The sequence below is a fragment of the Phalacrocorax carbo genome, chromosome 8, assembly GCF_963921805.1.
Source record: "Phalacrocorax carbo chromosome 8, bPhaCar2.1, whole genome shotgun sequence".
Classification (NCBI taxonomy): Eukaryota; Metazoa; Chordata; class Aves; order Suliformes; family Phalacrocoracidae; genus Phalacrocorax; species Phalacrocorax carbo.
Genome location: NC_087520.1, coordinates 11,454,720 through 11,474,450, shown reverse-complemented (window position 1 = coordinate 11,474,450; position 19,731 = coordinate 11,454,720). Strand labels below are relative to the sequence as shown.

At 44.9% G+C, this 19,731-nt stretch overlaps 1 protein-coding gene across 2 annotated transcripts in view; it reads left to right on the top strand.

The window, feature by feature from the left end:
• Positions 1 to 8,844: 8,844 nt before the first annotated feature.
• Positions 8,845 to 19,731, top strand: part of NSG2 (neuronal vesicle trafficking associated 2) — a 38,114-nt gene continuing 27,227 nt past the window's right edge. The window contains exons 1-2 of one of the 2 annotated variants that reach the window (XM_064458698.1): positions 8,845 to 8,885; positions 9,597 to 9,747. In XM_064458698.1, coding sequence (XP_064314768.1) covers positions 9,619 to 9,747 — 129 coding nt within the window. In that variant the 5' untranslated portion in view covers positions 8,845 to 8,885; positions 9,597 to 9,618. The other variant, XM_064458697.1, reaches the window with a different exon arrangement.

Genomic DNA, 19,731 nt, shown 5'->3' with positions numbered 1-19,731 from the left:
CTGGGTGGAAGTGTCAATCTGCTGGAGGGCAGGAAGGCCCTACAGAGGGACCTGGACAGGCTGGATTGTTGGGCTGGAGCCAACGGTATGAGATTCAACAAGGCTAAGTGCCAGGTCCTGCACTTGGGTCACAACAACCCCATGCAATGCTACAGGCTTGGGGAGGAGTGGCTGGAGAGCTGCCTGGAGGAAAAGGACCTGGGGGTGTTGGTTGACAGCCGGCTGAACATGAGCCAGCAGTGTGCCCAGGTGGCCAAGAAGGCCGATGGCATCCTGGCTTGTATCAGGAATAGTGTGGCCAGCAGGAGCAGGGAGGTGATAGTGCCCCTGTACTCTGCACTGGTGAGGCCGCACCTCAAATACTGTGTTCAGTTTTGGGCCCCTCAGTACAAGAAGGATGTTGAGGTGCTGGAGCGTGTCCAGAGAAGGGCAACGAAGCTGGTGAAGGGTCTGGAGAACAAGTCTTATGAGGAGCGGCTGAGGGAGTTGGGGTTGTTTAGCCTGGAGAAGAGGAGGCTGAGGGGAGACCTTATCGCTCTCTACAACTACCTGAGAGGAGGTTGTAGCGAGGTGGGGGTCGGTCTCTTCTCCCTAGTAACAAGCGATAGGACGAGAGGAAATGGCCTGAAGCTGCACCAGGGGAAGTTTAGGTTGGATATTAGGAAAAACTTCTTCACCGAAAGGGTTGTCAGGCATTTGAACAGGCTGCCCAGGGAGGTGGTGGAGTCTCCATCCCTGGAGGTATTTAAAAGAATGGTAGATGTGGTGCTTGAGGATATGGTTTAGTGGTGAACTTGGCAGCGATAGGTTAGCGGTTGGACTTGATGATCTTAAAGGTCTTTTCCAACCTTAACAATTCTATGATAAGATACATAAACCAGACCAGCAGACACATACATCATCACCATCCACTCAGACCCCTGTAGTAAGGCATTCTGTTTTTTTTTTTAATGACCATTTAAGTATAAACTGCAGCAGAGAAAGTCATTGTTGTGTTACATTAAAATATACTTAAATGATCCAAGTAACATCTTCAACGAGAAGGAAAAAAGGGTTGATTTATGCAGGAAAAACTATTTAAACCCTCTTTGTTAAAAGGAGTCAGAAATATATGAGAACCTCAGGGCACTAGATCATATACTTGAGATTCAGAAAACAACGGATCTTCCTCTGAAGTCCTTAATCATCACTGCAGAACCAAAAGCAAGTGTCATACTATCCTGCTGTGGTTCCTGGGAAGCAGTGTTGTTCTTTCACATTCTTCAAAATGCATATCAGTTACCTGAAGTTTTTAATAACAAATCTCACTTGGAGTGTGAACCAAAGCAGATGTGCAAATACAGAGGTCACGCTTTGTCTTTGCTTTGCTTTGTTCTCAGTATGTGAGTTACCTTTCTACAGAAAACAAAAACTCTAGCTTATTCTAAAAGTTAAAAAAATTTTCATCTCAACCCTATGAACAGTTTTCAAGAGATCTGAGGAGGTACCTTGTGGTATAGAGATGGAAGGGAGCAGCCAGGGCACACAGAGTAACTGAAGGCATTGCTGCTGAATTCTTGTTATCCGTAAATAATAGCGTCAGCCACTTGTCTCAAGATCTTAAAGTTGGTCTGAATAAGTGTTCTTTTGTACCGTATTTTCATAAATACAAATGACTCTATATGAAGGTAAGCAATGGAGAGTAAGGCCTTTGATTTTTATATTGCTATTCCATGCTAGTTAGAGATTTATTGGTAAAACAGATTTTAGCTGGAAATAGCGTATCTGCTGCGGCTGACATGTTTTATTGAAGTTATCCCATTCAGTGAGTTCTTGCCAAATTGAGCTCCCTGGTTCCTGGAGCACTTCTTGGCAGGTCAGCCCAGAAATTGCAGCCGCCTCTGACTTGGAGTAGTCTGTCCAATGGCACCGAGGACTGTCCAGGATGTGGGGGCTTGAAACTCCAGCTGTGGTCTTGGGCTACTGCTTCCAACCTGCTTAAAGCAAAAAGCAAGAAAATCCTGGGAGCTTGAGCTCCACTTTGATTTCCGTATCTGGAAGTAGTAAGAGGCTTGGCTGAAGCAGGACTGCCAGAGCGCCTGCACTCCCTGACATGGAGCTGTGACTTTGGCAAGGCTTCCCGGGGTAGTCCTCAGCATCAAGGCTGCACCAGAGCTAGAGGATCTTGGGAGCTCCCACAGTTACTGCGCGGAGCTGGCATTCAGAGATGTTGCTGCTATTGCCAGAGACTATGTCACTGATCAGCTGCAGGCTTGGGAACATGGGAATTGTGTTTTGGAAGTGTTTTGATGTTACCAAAGTGACCTTTCTGGGAATTTCTAGTTTGTGGGCATTTTCAAAAGAGTTTGTTTCCTGCTTGAATTGGACCAAAGCCACCAATTCAGATAAAATCCCATTTCCTGCAAACTGGAGGCTTGGCTTGCCGGGCAGCTCTTCTGCTCATGCCCCATCTGCTCTGTTGTTGTGATGAATCACATTCCTCTGTCCTAACAGCAGAGGTTCTGCAGGCCCATGGCCTGTGAGGTTATCATAACTTGGCCATTACGATGTACTCCATCACCAGGGTTAATCACATTTCATTGCTGATTCCTTCCATGAAAAGATTTCAGCTCTTAAGCAAAACTTGAAACAGGATGTGGAGTTTATAACATGGTCAGGTTTTGAGAAAGTTTAAGGTGATCTTTGTCTTCACTGAACATTTACATCCAGTAAATGTCTTTGTCTTTAGGGCCTTCTCTGGTAGTCAATGTTCGTGTTTTAACTTCAAAGCTTCTAATACAATTTTGCATGGACTCTGACTAAAGAATAGCCTTCAGTAGGCCGTTCAATTCTGGATTTTTTGGGGGGGGAAGGGACTGAAAGCAAATTTTGGGCGTATGTGACATTTTATGTGTGCAGTAGGTCTTTAAATATAAAACAAAACAGGATGCCACTGTGATTTATAGCTCTTGCAAGTAATTCTCAGTGACACAGGCAGGTTTGTGTATTATGGATATTTTCATTGCATAAGCACTTACATAACTGTGATGATAGGAATTCGCATAAAAACAGAGCAGCTATACTTTGATTAGTTTAACATTATAGGCTTTCCAGCAAATTGAAGTAGAAGGGCAACCTATTGCTTAAGTGGAAGGTTACTTTATGAGGAAAAGAGCAAAACTTATTGAAGCATATTAAGGCCACAGTGAATTTTTGATAAATATTCACAGGAAGTTGCTCACTTGTTAGTGACAGCATTGTGGCCATCCGACCTGATGGAGAAAAATTCACGTTTGAAAGTTTCTGCCTGCCTAGTAGCTAGTGAAAAATCAATGCATGTAGTTGCAGTTGTATTTTATTAGAAACAGAAGTTATGGAGGCCCCAAGGGAAAAAGGGGGTATGCCTTGATCCAGAGAGAGGCTGAATACCTCCTGGAAGATGCTGAGTACTTTCACTTCCCATTGACTGCGGCACCTCTTAGAACAGGCTATATTATGTCTTCTGTGCTGTATGTATGGGGCACATTAACGAGACGCTCTCTTCTTCTTCCTCTAAATTGTGAACCCATGTGTGTCTCATCCAAGTGGTTCAGCTGAACTGTGGATGTTGCTGGCCTGCTTGTGAACATGTCTGATTTGTGTAGTCTCCCAGAGATCATGACAAGAATACATTCATGCTGTGAATGTGTGAAATTTATTGCACACCAGGCATTCCTGCATAGACAAGGAATGGCAGCAGATTAAGAGAGATGTGCACTAACAAGTGCTCCCTCTCTTCCAGAATCTTTGTAATCACTTGTATTTTGAAATTAATAATAAACTAACATGGCTTTTTTTCCCCTGTTCTGCTGTATGCTTATTTTCTTGTTCCTAATGTGGTTGTGCAGGAAGTCAGCAGCACCGATGTAATTCTGTATAATGGATGAGCTTCTCCACAGCAATGACTACAAGTAGTTAACCCCAACCTAGAATGTACTTGATCACTTTTTACATCCCTTGGTACTTTAAATGCCTTTAACTATGTATAAAGTAAAAATCTTGACTGTGGTGCTAATTTGTGGAGTGATCTCCCAAGGAAAAGAACAGAAATGCCCTCCTTGCTTGACTGTCATCCTAGACTAAGCAAATCAACAGAGGAGGAGGATGAGCAGTGAAGAGCAGTTTGGAGCATGAGTAGGGAACAATGACTTGTCCTTTTATAACCTCTACAGGTCTGCAGTTCACTCAGGGAAGATTTTAGTGCTAATAGTCCCATATTTTGGGTTTAGCTTGAGGTTGTGATAAGATTCCTTGCCGTGATGATGTGCTCTGTCTCAATGCTGCTTTCCATCCACATCATGGTGTTTTCTCCAGGAAAACAGATCTGGATTCTGACTGTATATATTTGTTAAGTCACAGGACCCAGATCGGGGCTGGGTTTGGCCTAAACTGTCTCCTGAACTTCTGTACTGGTTTTCAATGTTGTATTAGACTGATTTTGCAAGGAATTAACATGAATGTTTGAGAAACAAACCTGATCTTTTGGTAGAAGTCTGAGGTGTCTGATGTTCCTCCTAGGATTGCCCTTCCTTGACTACTGTGACTAGTCTGACTTCCTGAGACTTTCTCCTCACTTTATGCCTTCAAGTGTTGTTTTTTCTCTTCTTGGTAATTGCTACTGCCTGCTCACATGTTTTCAAATAGTTTCATTGAAAGCCTGATCCCAGTTTTTCAATATATGAAAACAGATATAATTTAGGGAAAAAATGCAAAATGTGCAGGAAATATATGTTATGAAGAGAGCTGAGCATAAGAATTTAATCGATCAAAGAGCAATTAAGGTAGTTTAACATTGAAGAGAAATTGATTTATATGTTCAGGCTTGAAGTGGGTAGAGACTGAACTATTCTGTGACTGATATTTTGTTTACAAGTTGCGGAATTTACAATACAGTGAACAGTTAGACCCAAGCCCTATTACAAATATTATGCCTCTTAATGACAGCCAATAATCTTCAGTGTAAACTGATAATGAAAACAGTAATTCTGCCCTAACTTGTTTAACAGGAAATAGAAAATAATATATGGTGCGAGTCTTATTAAAAGAATAAAAAGTGGCATATATTTTTGTTGATGGAAGAAATATATTGTTTATCCCTGTGGGGTCTCATGTTGCTCATATTGCGGCTTTGTCTTATTGCCAGTCACTGAGCTGCTCTGTGTGGGTGGAAATGTCAGACTCTGTAGTCACTCCGTAAGGAAAATCTGTATGTTGCAATTTGATTTCTCATTCCAGTTGGGTTTGCTTTAATGTTGTCCCTAGAGAATGTTCACTTTTAGGATCTTGCTGGCAACTTTAGGCATCTATTTTTTCCATAAAGCATCCTGCTACATAAATTTACTCCAGCTAGTTCTTCTGCTTGTGCAAGAGGCATTTTGCAGAGAGGTGTTTTGAAACTGAAATGGGGCATACTGACCCTAAGTAGTTGCAGGGCCAGTTCAGTCTCATGGAGGAAGTTATTGGATGAAATGCCAAGGAGGGCTTCGAGAGATTCAGCATCAATCTGCACATCTCCTTCCACAACACTGCCAAAATTCTCAGATGGTGCCACTGAAAGGTGTTGCTTAAAATGTGCTTCTACTCTGAAAAGTCATAAGGTAAAAGCAGCATCTGCTCACTTACTGCAGGTTCTTGCTGCCAGTACTCACAACTAAAAGTCTTCTAGTGAAAAAATGGCTCTAACTGCCAGTGCTTGAGAGCTGGCAATGTTGAGCTGCGTTCTCTAGGTTATATGGACTATCTCTAGCAGAGTTCAGTTCTGTTTAGTTATCAGTAGATTTGCAGCTACATGAAAAGTGTTTTAAATGGTAGTAACGCACAAGAAGGAATGAGATTTGCTTCATTGCCCCTTAGCTATGTCATTCTGAAGAATATTCAAGTATAACCAAAAGTTAATATATTAAATTCTGTGAGCATATCAGTGTGTCCAAGTGAGTAGATATGCTGAGCAAGCAGATAACCTTATTTTTTATTGCGTAACCACACTTTATATGGGTTTGCACAAGTGATTCTGAAGATTTAACGTCAGTGTGTTTGTGAAGTGTTGTCTAGCAGGATATTAATTACTAATGTTGATGGGCATAAAAATGATTTGGTTTTCAGATCACAGAATGCATTTGCAAGCTACGAAAGACATCACCTTGCTTTTCAGCAAAAAGTTCTCATGTCCCCTGGTAAGTACCAGATAAAGGTGGAAAACCACAATGCCATTTCTATGGATTTACAATGCAATGTCTCCTTTGCGTTTTTAAATAATATTTCCTAGTGCCTCTGTTGAAAATAGCCATTTTGCTGACAGTGGAGCTAAAGTGGTTCAAAGGTATGCATTCTGTGGAAGATAACTATAAAGTCTGTGAATCTCTTCAGATGGTCAAATCAGATGAGAGAATTTGTAACATACTGAAAGTTGGGGAGAGAGTTGCTGCAATTGCACTTTCTTGCTTGGAGCATCTGCCATACGGGGAGAGGCTGAGAGAATTGGGGTTGTTCAGCCTGGAGAAGGCTCAGGGGGCTCAGAGCCAGCATCTTCTCAGTTGTGCCCAGTGACAGGACAAGGGACAATGGGCCCAAACTGAAACACAGGAAATGTCTTTTTTTTTTTTATTAAAAAATCATTTTTATTTGAATAATAAACAGAAATTTAATATGTTATAAACATAGGAAAAACTATTTTACTATGAGAGTGGCTGAACACTGGATCAGGTTTACCAGAGCATTTGTGGTGTCTCCATCCTTGGAGATATTCAAAACCCAACTGTACATGGCCCTGAGCAACCTGCTCTTGCCGCCCCCCGCTTTAAGCAACAGGGGTGGACTGGGTGGCCTCCAGAGGTTCCTGCCAGCCTCAGTGATACTCAGCATGAAAGAAAAGAAATACTCTAATAGCAGCCTGGTCCAGTGCCCCTCTAGGACCAGAGGGCTTCCGCTCTGGATGTGGAGAGCGGGCAATGTCTGGGAAAAAGTCTGGGCTTCTGTCATCACTTGCAAAGTATGTGCTTTTGGATTTTCTTACAACCTCCACAGTTTGAAGGTCCTAACTATCATCCTGAGCCAAACTAGCACAGTGACATTCATCTCTGTGCGGAGCATGAACAAAGGACTTTGCAGGGTTTCTAACTCGCTATATATTTGCACAGATCCTAGCCCAGATGGGCCCTGATGGTTGATTTCTGGTATTACTACAATATTAAATTATTATATTGTAGTAGTTTAATCAATAATCTTCAGTGAGTGTTTTTATGTGCTTCTTCAGACCTGTAGAGCATTACTACACTTTCCATTATCTGAGGGATGCAACTTGCCAGCTTTCTTCGTAGGTACCAGGGCCAGTCTGCAGCGATCTGGAGTTGTAGTTACAGTGAAAATGCTGAGTCTTGAGCTTGAACGTGCCTGTAACGGATGGGATCTGAGGGGAATTCTGCTGCTGAGCTTAAGAAATCTTTCCTGAATTTCCTGAATGTGAACTCCTGAAACATTATGATGTGATCAATTGTTTTGCAGATGATTTTGAGAACATCAAAAAGCTACCTGCTGCCAATTTTTAACACTGAGAAAAAATTATTCGAAGTTAAGTTTTATATATGGCACAACCTTATACTTAAAAACAGAAAAACTCTCTTGCATGAAATTTTCTGTAGAATTTTGGCCTTGTGCAGAAATGTGATACAGAAAATTCCAACCCAAGCATTAAAAGGTGGCGATGCTACAGGAAACAAGCTCTTTAATGGACCATGTAAGGTGATAATAGTAAAAGGTAGTTCTGGCTGTCCGAACTCTACTGACTGCTTCTCAGTACTTGTCGCTCTAGATGTTGAACTGCCATACTGTGAGCAAGCTCATACCAAGGCATTAAGCACTTTCACTTGCTCTGGCAAAGTATGGCTTTAAATTAATTTTCACAAGTGAGTTCTAAAAGGCTTTATTATGGAAACAGCTCATGCCTTTTAGGAGTATATTTAGGGCTTGCAAAAGATGCCAAGTTGCAAGCTCTGGAGGCAAAAATCTATATTTATAAACAAATCAGGCTAAAGTCATCCCAAAGTATACTCTGTCTCTAGGCAAAGTCCTTCAGCCTCATCCTGCCGGGGCTGGCGGTTTCAGGGATGCTGGCAGGTTGGGAGTGTGTTTGCTGGCAGGTTGGCCTGGTGCTTTGTGGCAGTACCCCCTGTCGTGGTGGTGATGTGTTGCCGGGCTGGCTTCTGGAAATGAGAGTCCCCTAAAAATCCGAGGGCCAGGGGCGTGTTCCTGTCCTGCTGTTCCAGCATTTGAGTTGGCGTTTGACTAGTGACTGACCTTGTGCAACGCCCTGGTGAGGGACACAGTGGTCGGTGGCAATGTGTGCCAAATGGGGGGAATGGGGTGCCCACCTGACCCAGTAGCAGCACCAGTCCTGCCTCCTTGCAGCACCACAGCTGCCCTGGGACCCTCTCCAGCCCCCAGCCCCCTCTGTGACCGCATTTGTGCCCGTGCAATGTGCTGTGGAAGTGTCACAGCTTGCTTCGGGCCCCCTCTAACCTTTACGCAACCGTATCAGCGCACGCGCCGCGGGGCCCCCGCCAGCCCCCGCGCCGCGCCCCCCGCCGTGCTACGCTCCCCACCCGCAGCCCCCCCGCCCCCCCCCCGCCCCCCCCGCCGTCCCCGCCCTCGGCCTGCAGGGGGCGCCACGGCCCGCCGCGCGCATCGGGGACGCCAGGGGGTGCCCGAGGCCGCGCGGCGGCGCGCGCGCGCGCGGCGGGCGGCGCGGGGCGGGGGGGCGGGGGGAGCTGCCGCCCGCGCCCGCCCTCAGTCGCGCTTGCGGAGCCGCAGCCGAGCGCAGGGCGCAGCGCTGTCCCTTCAGCACCGCTCCCCCGCGCGCCCCGCCGCCCCCAGTAAACACAATTAACGGAAATCTATCCCCCCCCCCACCCCGCCTCGCCTCCGCCTTCCCCCGCCCCCCCCTCCCCGCCGCAGCGCCCGGGCCGAGCCGCCGCCGGTGACCGCGTGGTTTGCAGTAAGTAGGGGCTGGGGGGCGGCGGGAGGGGCGCGGGGGGGCGCCCGCACCCCCCCCCCCAGTCCTCAGCACCCCCCCTCCTGCGGCGCGACCTTCGGCCCCGCCGCCCCCGGGGGGAGCTGGAGGGAGGGGACGGACCCCCAAACCCCCCAGGGTGTGGGTTTGCAGGGCAGGGTTTCTGCACCCTCAAGGGGGGGATGTGCAAAAAAATAATTGGGGCGGGGGGGGGGGGAAGCACCCCTGGGGCCAGACTGCCGGCGGGAGGTGCGCCCGTCCACTGTCAATGTTTGCGGTTGTGTCGGTGCCGGTGGCAGTCCCGATCGGTAACGCTGTTTGCGGCGTCGGTGCATTGGGAGCGGCCGTGCCTGGGCTCTCGGCGGCGAGTTTTGAGGGGTGTTTGTGGGGTGTCTGCGTAAGGCACGGCAAATTGCATGTGTGATGTCAAGTCGCCAGTGTGGTCCGCGGTGTGTCTAGAAACCCAGGCGTAAATCCCAGGTAACGGATAACGCTAAGTCAAACCGAGCAGGGTGAGGCAGAAATCCTCCCCTTCCTGCTACCCTCGTGACATTGATCATCTTGCTGGCTTTAGGTCTGGAAAACAAGGTCCAAGAATGGTGAAGCTGGGGAGTAATTTGAACGACAAGAACAACAAACAACCATCCAACGAAGATGGTTTTCAAACAGTTCCTTTGATCACACCTTTGGAAGTAAACCACCTGCAGTTCCCGGCTCCGGAAAAGGTAAAACAAAACCAAACGGTGCTCCTGCATGATTCTGCACACAGATATGCCCCTTGGTTTTCACTGCCTTAGTGCCTTATTGGTCTCTGATGATGTGACCTGTGCCATAGTGTTTATTCAATAAATGAAAAGGGGTTGTCTTTTGTAGCGCGTTTATCTGTTTTAATATGGCAAACAAGCACGCAACTGTCCCCCAACTCCTCCCCTCCTCAAAAAAGCCACAAATATTCCTTCATAGATATAACTGGAAAAGGTTTAGAGTGTTTCTCCTGCAAGTGCTGGAGTAATAGAGGGGCAGTTTACAATGCGTTATTATCAGTAAGATTTATTGCCTGCATTGAGAGTAATGTGATAACTCTTCCAAAATAAGCACCTATTTTAGTTACCTCAATTAAGGTTTATTTTGTTCTCCATGGCTTTGCAAAGCTTATCTGGGCATTGAGGATGCTGATTTCTCTGAAGAAAGCGGCTGCGTTCCCCCACGCATGGGGTGTTGGTGGAGCAACCCAGGGATTTGTTTTCCGGATTGGCTCCAGCCAGGGGACAGCTTTCTCCCCTGCCCACTCAACACTCTCAGAACTGAATGCAGCACTAACATGTCCAGAAATGTGCGTTGGCGATTGGCTGTGGTTTGGTGGTTGGGGTTGTTAGGTGCAGTATGTACTAGGAAATCTTTTGTCTATATCGATGCAGTGACGATGCATATCAATATAACCTGGTGAGGACATGATGAGACCGTAAAAATCTGCATGCCCCAACAGTCCTTGCAAAAACAAAGCCTGTCTGCAGTGTAGTTCCCAGATGCCACAGAGATGGAGCCAACTCACCCGAAAGTACACACAGAATGATTAGATCTGACAGGATAATGGAATAATAGTAAAATTAACACTGATGATTATTGAACATATATCCTGTTTTTACTGTAGTACAGAATGAATTTTCTCTGAATACATTAGGAGAACGTGATGATGGATGTGATAAAACTGCCTAGATAGGCAAACTATGTTTATTTTATGATAGAGCTGAGTCAACCGCCTTGATGTCCTGGGAACGAGAACCGTGCCGGACAAAGGAGCTAGTTTCATTCTCCACATGCCTCGTGGCAATCAGAAGCAACTTCAGGAGCATTCAGGAGAGTTACACTTCCCCAGATTGTTGTGAATGAGAGACTAAACCAGCCCGTATATATGACTCTGATAAATAAGACCGACGAAAATAATTCAGGCAAAGCAGTATGATTTATCATAAAAGTCCAAAAGGTCAGAGGAAACTACAGATGTGTAAAAGTAGCTCATTTGGTGCTAGTACAAGTGGCTCATTGAGATCACACAGTGTCACACTATGTGAAATTTAAATGACTCGTGTATCAGGTGAGACATGGATAACCTAACAAAAATCCTTTCATGCTAATGAAGTGGTAATGAGTGTTCTCACAACCACCACGTTCCAATTGCCTGTTGGTGAACAAACACTGGAGTGTATTGGTCTGGTGTGATTCCTTGCGGATTTTTCTGTTTAAACATGCCTACATCAATAATTCACATGTTGTTAGGTTACATTACCTTCATTAGCATACATTACTGTCAATGCATCTACTGACATCCATATTTTTCTTTGCTGGAAGAGTGGGATATGTCTCCAAGAGTGCTAATCGTGATTCAGAACTCGTTAGAGTCAATGGTATTGATTTCTGCAGGCTGTGGCTCAGCTCCTCTGTGCAGTAGACCTGGAGTTAATGGTGACTGGAGATCCAGTTACAAGGAGGAGGGCTTCCTTATGGTAAAAGCGAAATAATTCACAATCTGTTTCTTTTGCTCTTCGTAGAACAGATTCTGTTGGGTGAGTCCTAGGGCAGAGGGTGTGTTTAAAGACCTGCTAATAAGGAGTTGAGCCTCAGGTGAAAAACTTGGGCAAAGGTTAAGTGATAGGGGGAAATTTCAGCTTTGTACTTTGGAAAGCAAAGCTGCTACTGAATTCAGTTAGACCGTGAGCCTGAGGAAGAATAGACATGGATTTCAAGTCTTTCAGAGAGTATTCTTTAGACTTGCCTTGCAGTCAGGAGGCAGGGTTAAAAAAATACAAACCCTAAAATCGATTTGACTTTTTTTCTGCCTATTCCTAAAACCTGCCAGCTGTTGATTTTTAGCTTGGGAGAGTGGGAACACAAGCCAAGGCACTTTTTGCCGCATAAATGACTGAAGCCAAAACAGCTTTGGTGGTGGGGTCTGCATGCAACAGCTCAGAAAGGCTTTGCTAGCTCGTTTTCTTAAATGCAAACCCATCGTTGCTCACTCGTAACCACAAGGAGGCAATGCTCCCGGCCCTGCTCGCCGCTGCAAGTCACATCGCCTTTGCCTCTGCAGCAACGAGCTCATGCGCCCTGGCATTTTCCTGTAAGTGAAATAAAAAAAAAAGAAAAGAAAAAAAATCCCTGCTAAATACTCCCATTTCTGGTCTTCTCTTCACCGTTAGAGAGTATCTTCATTTAAGATAATGTGAGCTTTCAACCTGGATCTAACCTTGGGTCTGGGGCAAGCCAGGGTGCATAAAACCAGAGGAAGGAGGTTTGGCTGCAGCTTGGGGCTGTGTACTTGCTCTAGCTTCAGCCTGTCTGGTAATGGAGGAGTAGTACAGGCTTTGGCTAACGATCCAAGAGTATACTAGGTCTGTGTGGGGCAACCCAACTGCTGGTATTACCGGCATGCAGTAACACCTTCACCTGGTGTATGTATATTGCATGGCAAAGGTTTGCAAGCTCTGTTAATTTATAGGCTTTTCCCAGTTGAGTCTTAGAGACCTGCATGCAAGTTTAGAGAAAAACAAACCCATTGTTTGTCAGTATACTTACCTTTGCAGATCCTTAAAAGCACCCCACAAAGTCTATGGAATCCATGGACTGAAAATTGTGTTTTAAGGGCTGATTTTTCTTCATTTTAAGGATATTTTTTGTAACTGGATGACTTGAGAGTCACTCAGAGTGACTCTCAGCATTGACCTCTGTGTTTCTCCGTACCTTTGTCTCTTTCAAAGTGTTTTCTGTGACTGGCTCCCTTTTCTGAGAAAGGGTACAGAGAAGGAATATAAAAATTAGGCTGTTGCTCCTGTGATGTAATCCCTAAAGCCCACCTCTTTTCAGATAGTTCCTTGAATATAAGAAATTGAGTGGAGGGTGATAAGGGGAAGCACTTTCTTAAAGGTATGCTTAGACTCGTTGGCTGTCCTTTTGGGGATACTTTCCTAATAAGCTTGTTTTTTGCAGTGCTGTGAGGTTAGCAGCTCCCTCTGACTTCTACCTTGATGCTGTCACAAAAATCCAGGCAGGAATTCAGGAGGCTTGAGTTTGGCAATGTTTTTTAAAAATTACCGGCCACTGGACTGACTATTTCTTTTTCCACCAAATGAGGATGTCTCCTCCCACAGCTCGTGCTATTCCTCCTCCAGCAGCAGCATTCTCATCCTTCTGTCAGCGGTTGTATGGTTGCAAGGGGAGAAATGTACCCAGGACAGTAATTTTTCCCCTAGGGTGCTTAGCCTGCTGTGTATCTATATTTATTGACTATCTTTAGGCATTTTGCTTGCCCCCTCTTCTCTTGCTGGGGTGGCATTTGCAGAAGGCAGAGACAGATGCTCTTAAATAATTTTTGCGTGGCCTTTTTGCTGAAGTCCATCCGTGTAACAGGAATAATGCCATCACCAGTGACAAGCTTTTGACCTGGCTTTTTATGTCTCTGAGTTTCATTTCTTCTGTATTCAAGAAGAAGACGGGGGGGGTGAAAAAAAAGAAGCCTTTTTCTTTTAGGACCAAAGGGGAAGAGGCTAGCTGTTCACTTGTTTTCCTGGGCATAGACAAAGTGCTCAGCCTGTAATTGTTACGCGTCTCTGCAATGATAATACTAAAGGATATGCAGCTTCTCAGGGACGATACTGGTTCACTGAAATTTTAAAGGACACCAACTACTGGGGATGCCTTAGTCTCGGAGGCTCGCTTCAGTATAATACAGCAGGAAATGCCTCTGTTCTGGCAGTAAAAATCCTAATTTTACGTAATACAAAAGTGTATGAAAGCTATTGTCAGGGCTGAAAAAAAAAAATTCCATCATCTCTTTTGTGGGGAAAGCTGCAGAAGGCTTATCATGTGGTCCATTGTTCTTTATTTTGAATGCATCTGGAGGCTTGAGAAATAATTTCTCTGGTGACAAATTCCTGCCATTCAACCCAAGAAAGAAAAAAATAGATGTAACTGCTCTCTTCAAATGCTTTTCCCATCCCGTGCTCCTGCCTCTTGCCCTCCCTGGCTGCAGCCCTCTCTGAGTGGCTGAGGCCGTGTGTGTAGACAAAGTAATCAAGAGTTCCTGAAAATCGAGAGGGTCCCTTGTCTTCACAGCCTGTCCCTCTTGGTTTAACAGAAAATAATGTTTTGTCCTGGCCAGCTGAGCAGGCATAATTAATAGTATGCTGGATGAGCGCTTTTGTACCTAGGGGACTACTTGCAGCTCTGTCCTGAAATACTGATGTCAGTCTGCCCTCTGCGAAGCCCAGCAGCCCACGACGGCTTTAGCCAGCCCTGAAGGCACAGCATGGAGCTGCTTTTGGGGTGCTGCTACATGTGGTGGGGCCAGAGGCAGCTCAGCCTCCCCTGCCGCTGTCTGGGAGGGCTCCTGCTGCAGCTGGGGACGGGTGTCTGTGCTCCGGCTCACGCTGCTCGTGAGTTTGGTGGGATGGAGCAAATGGCAAAAGGAGAGATGGGGCAGGGCTAGTAATTGTGGCAGCTGAAGGAAGGAAGGGTAAAAGGGAGGAGGTGGATGCAAAGGGAGAGAAAGCATGAATAAAAGAAAGGAAGGGAATAGAGGATATTGCAAGTGTGAAGGAATGGGCAGGCTGTCTTGCCTTTCCCTATCCCTTCTCCACTTGGGATACTCTGCTTGATCTCCACAAACACCAAAGTCTGAGCCTGCCTCTCCTGTGACATTTGTCCCCTTTCTGCACTGTGCAAATCCGTTTGTCCTCTAAACGTGTATTTGAATGTAAACACCACCTCTGCTCATTAAGCTGTAATAAATATTTGCAGCAACGCTTACTCTGACAGTGCAGTGTTTCTGGGGTAACCTATTTAATTTTGTTTGTGCGTCTTGGAGAGCCCTACTTGAGGTCCTTGGCAGTTCATGCTCCTCCTGTTTGGATGTAGCTGCTGTCAGGCTAGGCTTTACCCTACAGCACACTGAACACCTCTGTGCACGGGCAATCGACTTGCAGCAGGGCTGCGCTGCAATCCAAGCGTGTGCTCACAGCCTTCGCAGGCACCTGGTGTAGCATTCAGCTACCTCACTTGCATACAGAGAACATGTTGCTGCTGCAGCTCGAGTGTGAAAAGTCTCAGGATTTGTGTAGCCTGTGCATAAATTTATCTCCTTAACTGTACTGTTACCGGTGTCTGAATTACATTGTTTAAAGCTGCCTCATGTCTGTTTTTGTGAGTTCCGTTGCCAATCTTAAACCCAGTTATGTCTGCACTGCAATTCCTAGAGCTGCATTCTGCAGGAGCAGCAGAAATGGACACAGGAAAAGTGTGTTAGTGTATGGATGTTTGGCTAAGCCTATTGCAATCTATTCTTTATTCTAATATGGAAGCTCGTTGCTGCAGGTGGAGGTTATTTCAGCAAGACTGTGAAGTGAACCCCACATACCAGTTACTTACTGGTCTGGAAAGTAAGACTGGGCAGGATTCTTGACTAGTGAGAATCAGTGTAATTTAGATGAAATCAGTGGAGCTCCGCTAATTTACCCTGGCCAATTTACCATCACTATAGCTGAGTGATTGATTCTTTTGTCTGCTTTGCTCTACCCTCTCCTGGCTGAACCTACTGAAATCAATTTTTGTCACCCCTTCATAGCCTCCTGTGGGTTCCTGGTGGTTATGGTCACCTAGGGATTTGTAGGGAGACTTAGCTGGATAATTTCCAAGCTCCCTTTGTGCTTGCGAGCTATGCTTTTCCCTTCTCAGCTGCTTTCAGCTCCCAGTGCAGCCTTTGCGTTCTGTGCTGCCTTTCATCGGTGATGCCAGGGCTGATTACATTTGCTGTCTTTGTCCTTTTGTGATGTTCCTTATGCCTGGAATATCCTCCTGGCACTGATTCAGGAGACCACTTTTTCTACCACCCTCTGTGAAATTCATTTCCAGCACACCATCCATTGGATGAGCTGATACAGGAAGAAAAAAGCAGTGTTTCTAATGATGCTGGATTTCTCCATTGACTATGGATGTGATCCCCAGGCAGCTTGCTTTTTTTTTTTTTACCTTCTTTTTTGTGCTGATTAATATTTCAGGCATTCCCTGTATTCAGATAGTGACTAGGATGCCATAGGGGCTACCATTACCTACATGCCAAATGCCAATTTCAGTACTAATCTCTGGGAAGTCTGCCTGGTGAGATGTGTTCATCCTCTAGATTTGGAAGCACAGCTGTCTCTTCCATGGGATGGGACATAGTCGTAATTATTTGGGAAAGTTTGTAAGGACCTAATTGTCTAAAAATCTGGGAATTCGGGGCATGGTGATTGCCAGGTAGTCTCAGAGTACTAGTCCATCGAGTCCAACATGTCCTGTTTCTAGCAGTAGCCAGTGCAAGAGTCAGAAGGAGGTACCGGGGACACTGCAGTAGGTGTGGAGTGGCTCATGTCTATGAATGTTTCATCCTAACCCCTGCAAAGAAAGGGATTGTTTTAAGCCCTGAAACATGATTTTTCCATCTCTTTTCCTATACTCTTTTACTGCTAAGTATTTAAACTTCAGCTACTGTTGGCGATGTGCACATCTCATTTGCTCTTTGAAGCTGGCTGTGTGTGAGGATTAGAGCTTGTAGGTCACTGGAGAATTTTGTGTGTGAGCAGGTGGTTAGTTTTAGCCACCCCGTTGGCTTGTAGCCCATAAGCATAGAAGCCAACTCAGTCACAGCAGATTTAGTGCCAAGACCTGGGGTCACCATTGTGCTGTCATCAGTAACCTGGGCAGCAGGCTACAGCTGGGACTCGGTCTAAGGTCCTTCTCAGCTATTGATGCTCAGCTGGGTAATGAAGGCAAAGGAAACCACGAGGTCAGTGCCAGTGACAAGTTTATATTTCCTCTTTCTGAAAGGAATGAAGAAAGGCATGTCTTTGGAAGCCAAGAGTCTCGTTTTCATTTAAAAGTGAGCATGACTAACCCACATGGAAACTAATGGGTGTGTTACAACCATTTTGTGGGGCTACAAAGTCCAGCTTTGAACCTGGAGGAAACCTTTCTCCTTGGTAGGAGAAACACATTTTGTTTATCTCTTCTGTCAATCTGAAAGCCACTCTGACTGAGAGACTCTTCATTATTAATAATTCCAGGAAGTAGTATTTTAAATTTTTATGGCTTGCACTTTGCAGCACCTGAACCACAATATATTACACGCACCGTGGCAGTGAAGTGGGAATTACAGCAGGGCTGCATGTCCTTTTTCGAATGAATAATTTAAAGTTTTCACAATGCCAGTTATGTTAAATATTATTACTCATTTCTTCAGGGAAAACCATAGAGCTCAAACGCAAATATAAAGTGGCAATAAATGATGTTACATTTAGCCAGTCTGAGACAAGACTCAGAATTCATATCAGTTCATTTTCTGAAACACTTACTTCATCCCATTGCAGGAAAATTCTTTTTGAGGTTCCATGCTTAATGTGATATTTTTCCATTTGTCACATTTCATGTCTAACTCTGCTCCTTCTCCTGAAAGCAAATGCTTTTAATATAGTCCACTTGGTTCGAAGCTTGCTTTCTTTTTTCTTTCAGCATCCAAAATCTCTAGATTTCCCAGCAGTCTCCTACTGTTTACTTTCTCAAGGTTGTCAATGATGGATTTCCTGCTGGTGTACACAGACTCTCATCTGTTCTTTCTCACCTCAGCACACCTATAATTTTCCAAAGCATCACTACAGAGAAGGTGCCTGGTCCTGCATTCATTAAAGCCAGGGAAAGGTTTCCTATTGATTCCAGTGGTGTCACTAGCATTAAGCCTAGAATAATAAGTGCATTTAGGTTTAGGACTTGATAAATATATTAGCAAACAGCATAATGAGAAAAACCTTGCTTGTGTGGAGCAGCGTGATAGATGTGGCTTGTTCTCCTGTTGTGTCTGGGTTTTTATAACTTTTACAGGCCATTCTCTATACTCTGCTACTGAGTTCTTGCAAAAAAGCTTTTGAGGGATTGGAATGAGGAACCAGAAGATGCAAGAAAGAAAACAGAAAGTAAAAACCTTTCAAGACATGGAGAGTGTTATTACCTCTGTTAACCTAGGATGATTGAAGACAACGGCTCTGCAGAGAGCTGCCATTTTCCATAGAGCATTTGACTTCCTGCCCACCCCAGCCATGTCTCTTGCTAGCACCTAATCCCAAAAATGTTACATTTAGATGAAGAATGTGCTGTAGCTACTATTATTGCTCAGTTAATGAAAACCTGAGAAAACATGGTGCACCGTAAGTAGCAGTGAGCTGTGGTCTGTCTTCCTGACTCAACCACCAAATGCTGGTGTGACTCAGCACATTACTAAGCTTTTTCCCCCCCCCCTCCCACTTTTCTTTTTTCCTACTCCTCCATCAGTAATATGGAGGTACTGGGGTCATGCTGGTATATAGAGCGCTTTGAACGTCTTGCTGAAGAATGCCACAGGAGCCCTGATCATCGGTATTATAACTGGCTGTGAGGTGATTGAAGGCAGCTTAAGTTCTGATCTGGCCAAAGCGCTTAAATGCACACTTAACTTTAAATATCTGACTAATCCTGCTGATGTTAATAGGATTAGTTGCATGCTTAAGTGCTTCGCTGAATTGGAAGTTAATGAGTTCAAATGCTAGATAAACTTGGTTTTAGAGGAAGCTGCAAGGACTGGCAGTGTGGATTCCTGTAATCAGATGTGTCTTTTTGCTGCTCTGTGGAAGCCCTTTTGTTATATTCGTACAATCAGTCTGCAGACTTCAGCTAGGAAGCAACTTTCAAAGAACTGCTTTATTTGGATGTAAAATGAAGAAAGTCCCAGGTAATTTATTTGTGTCCCCTTTATTGCATCTATCATAAAGAGCAGTCTCTCTGCAGTTTAAATGTGGAGGGTTTCTGGGAAATAGCATGAAAACATTAAGAACAGGTTACAGCAGCAATATAATTTTCAGGGAGATCCCCTGAGCCAGTATTCTTCTAGACTCTGTCCACAGTACTGACTTTAAAGTGCTATAGACAGGCTGGACTGGGCTGGCAGGGAGGCTGCTCTCTTTAGTGGACGATCACAATGCACAAAGAGAGGCACAGGCATAAACTGGTGGTGGATCAGAGCCTAGATAATGAAACGCAAAGGCTGACAAGTGTCCAAAAAAGTTCAGAGGGTATTTATCTGGCAATTGCAAAAGCTCAGACAATCCAAAAAGCTGATGGGACTGGTCTTGCTTTTTAGTATTAATTTATAGGTGCGCAGGTTGCTTTGTGAGATTATTATTTTTTATATATACATATATATCTATATAATTCTCTGCCCCAGTAAGCTTGCTGTTAGGGATGCCAACATAAAACAGCCAGACCCATCTCACCATGAGGAGTATGAGTTAAGACAAGACTTAGGGAGTGTGCAGGTGGAGGTGAGAGCTCCAGGAGGCAAGTGCAGAGAATGGGCAGAATGGTGTTGCTGCAGCGGGGGTAGCAAGAGGGCTATTTGTCTTTTTTGGGAATATTCAAGAGACTACTTGTCCATTTAAGCACCGGTTTGATTGTTTGCATTTATTGTCTCTACTCACGAGGCCAGAGCGCAGCCAAGCAATGCTGCCAGCTCTGGAAGTTACCCCCTTACAGTAGTTTATTTCCACTTTAACAGCATTGCAGAGCAGGGAATGAGGAGATGGGCATTTCTTTCATTTCAGTTTGCTTTGAATTGCAAGCTACACAGGACCTCAATTTTATACTCCCTTTCACTG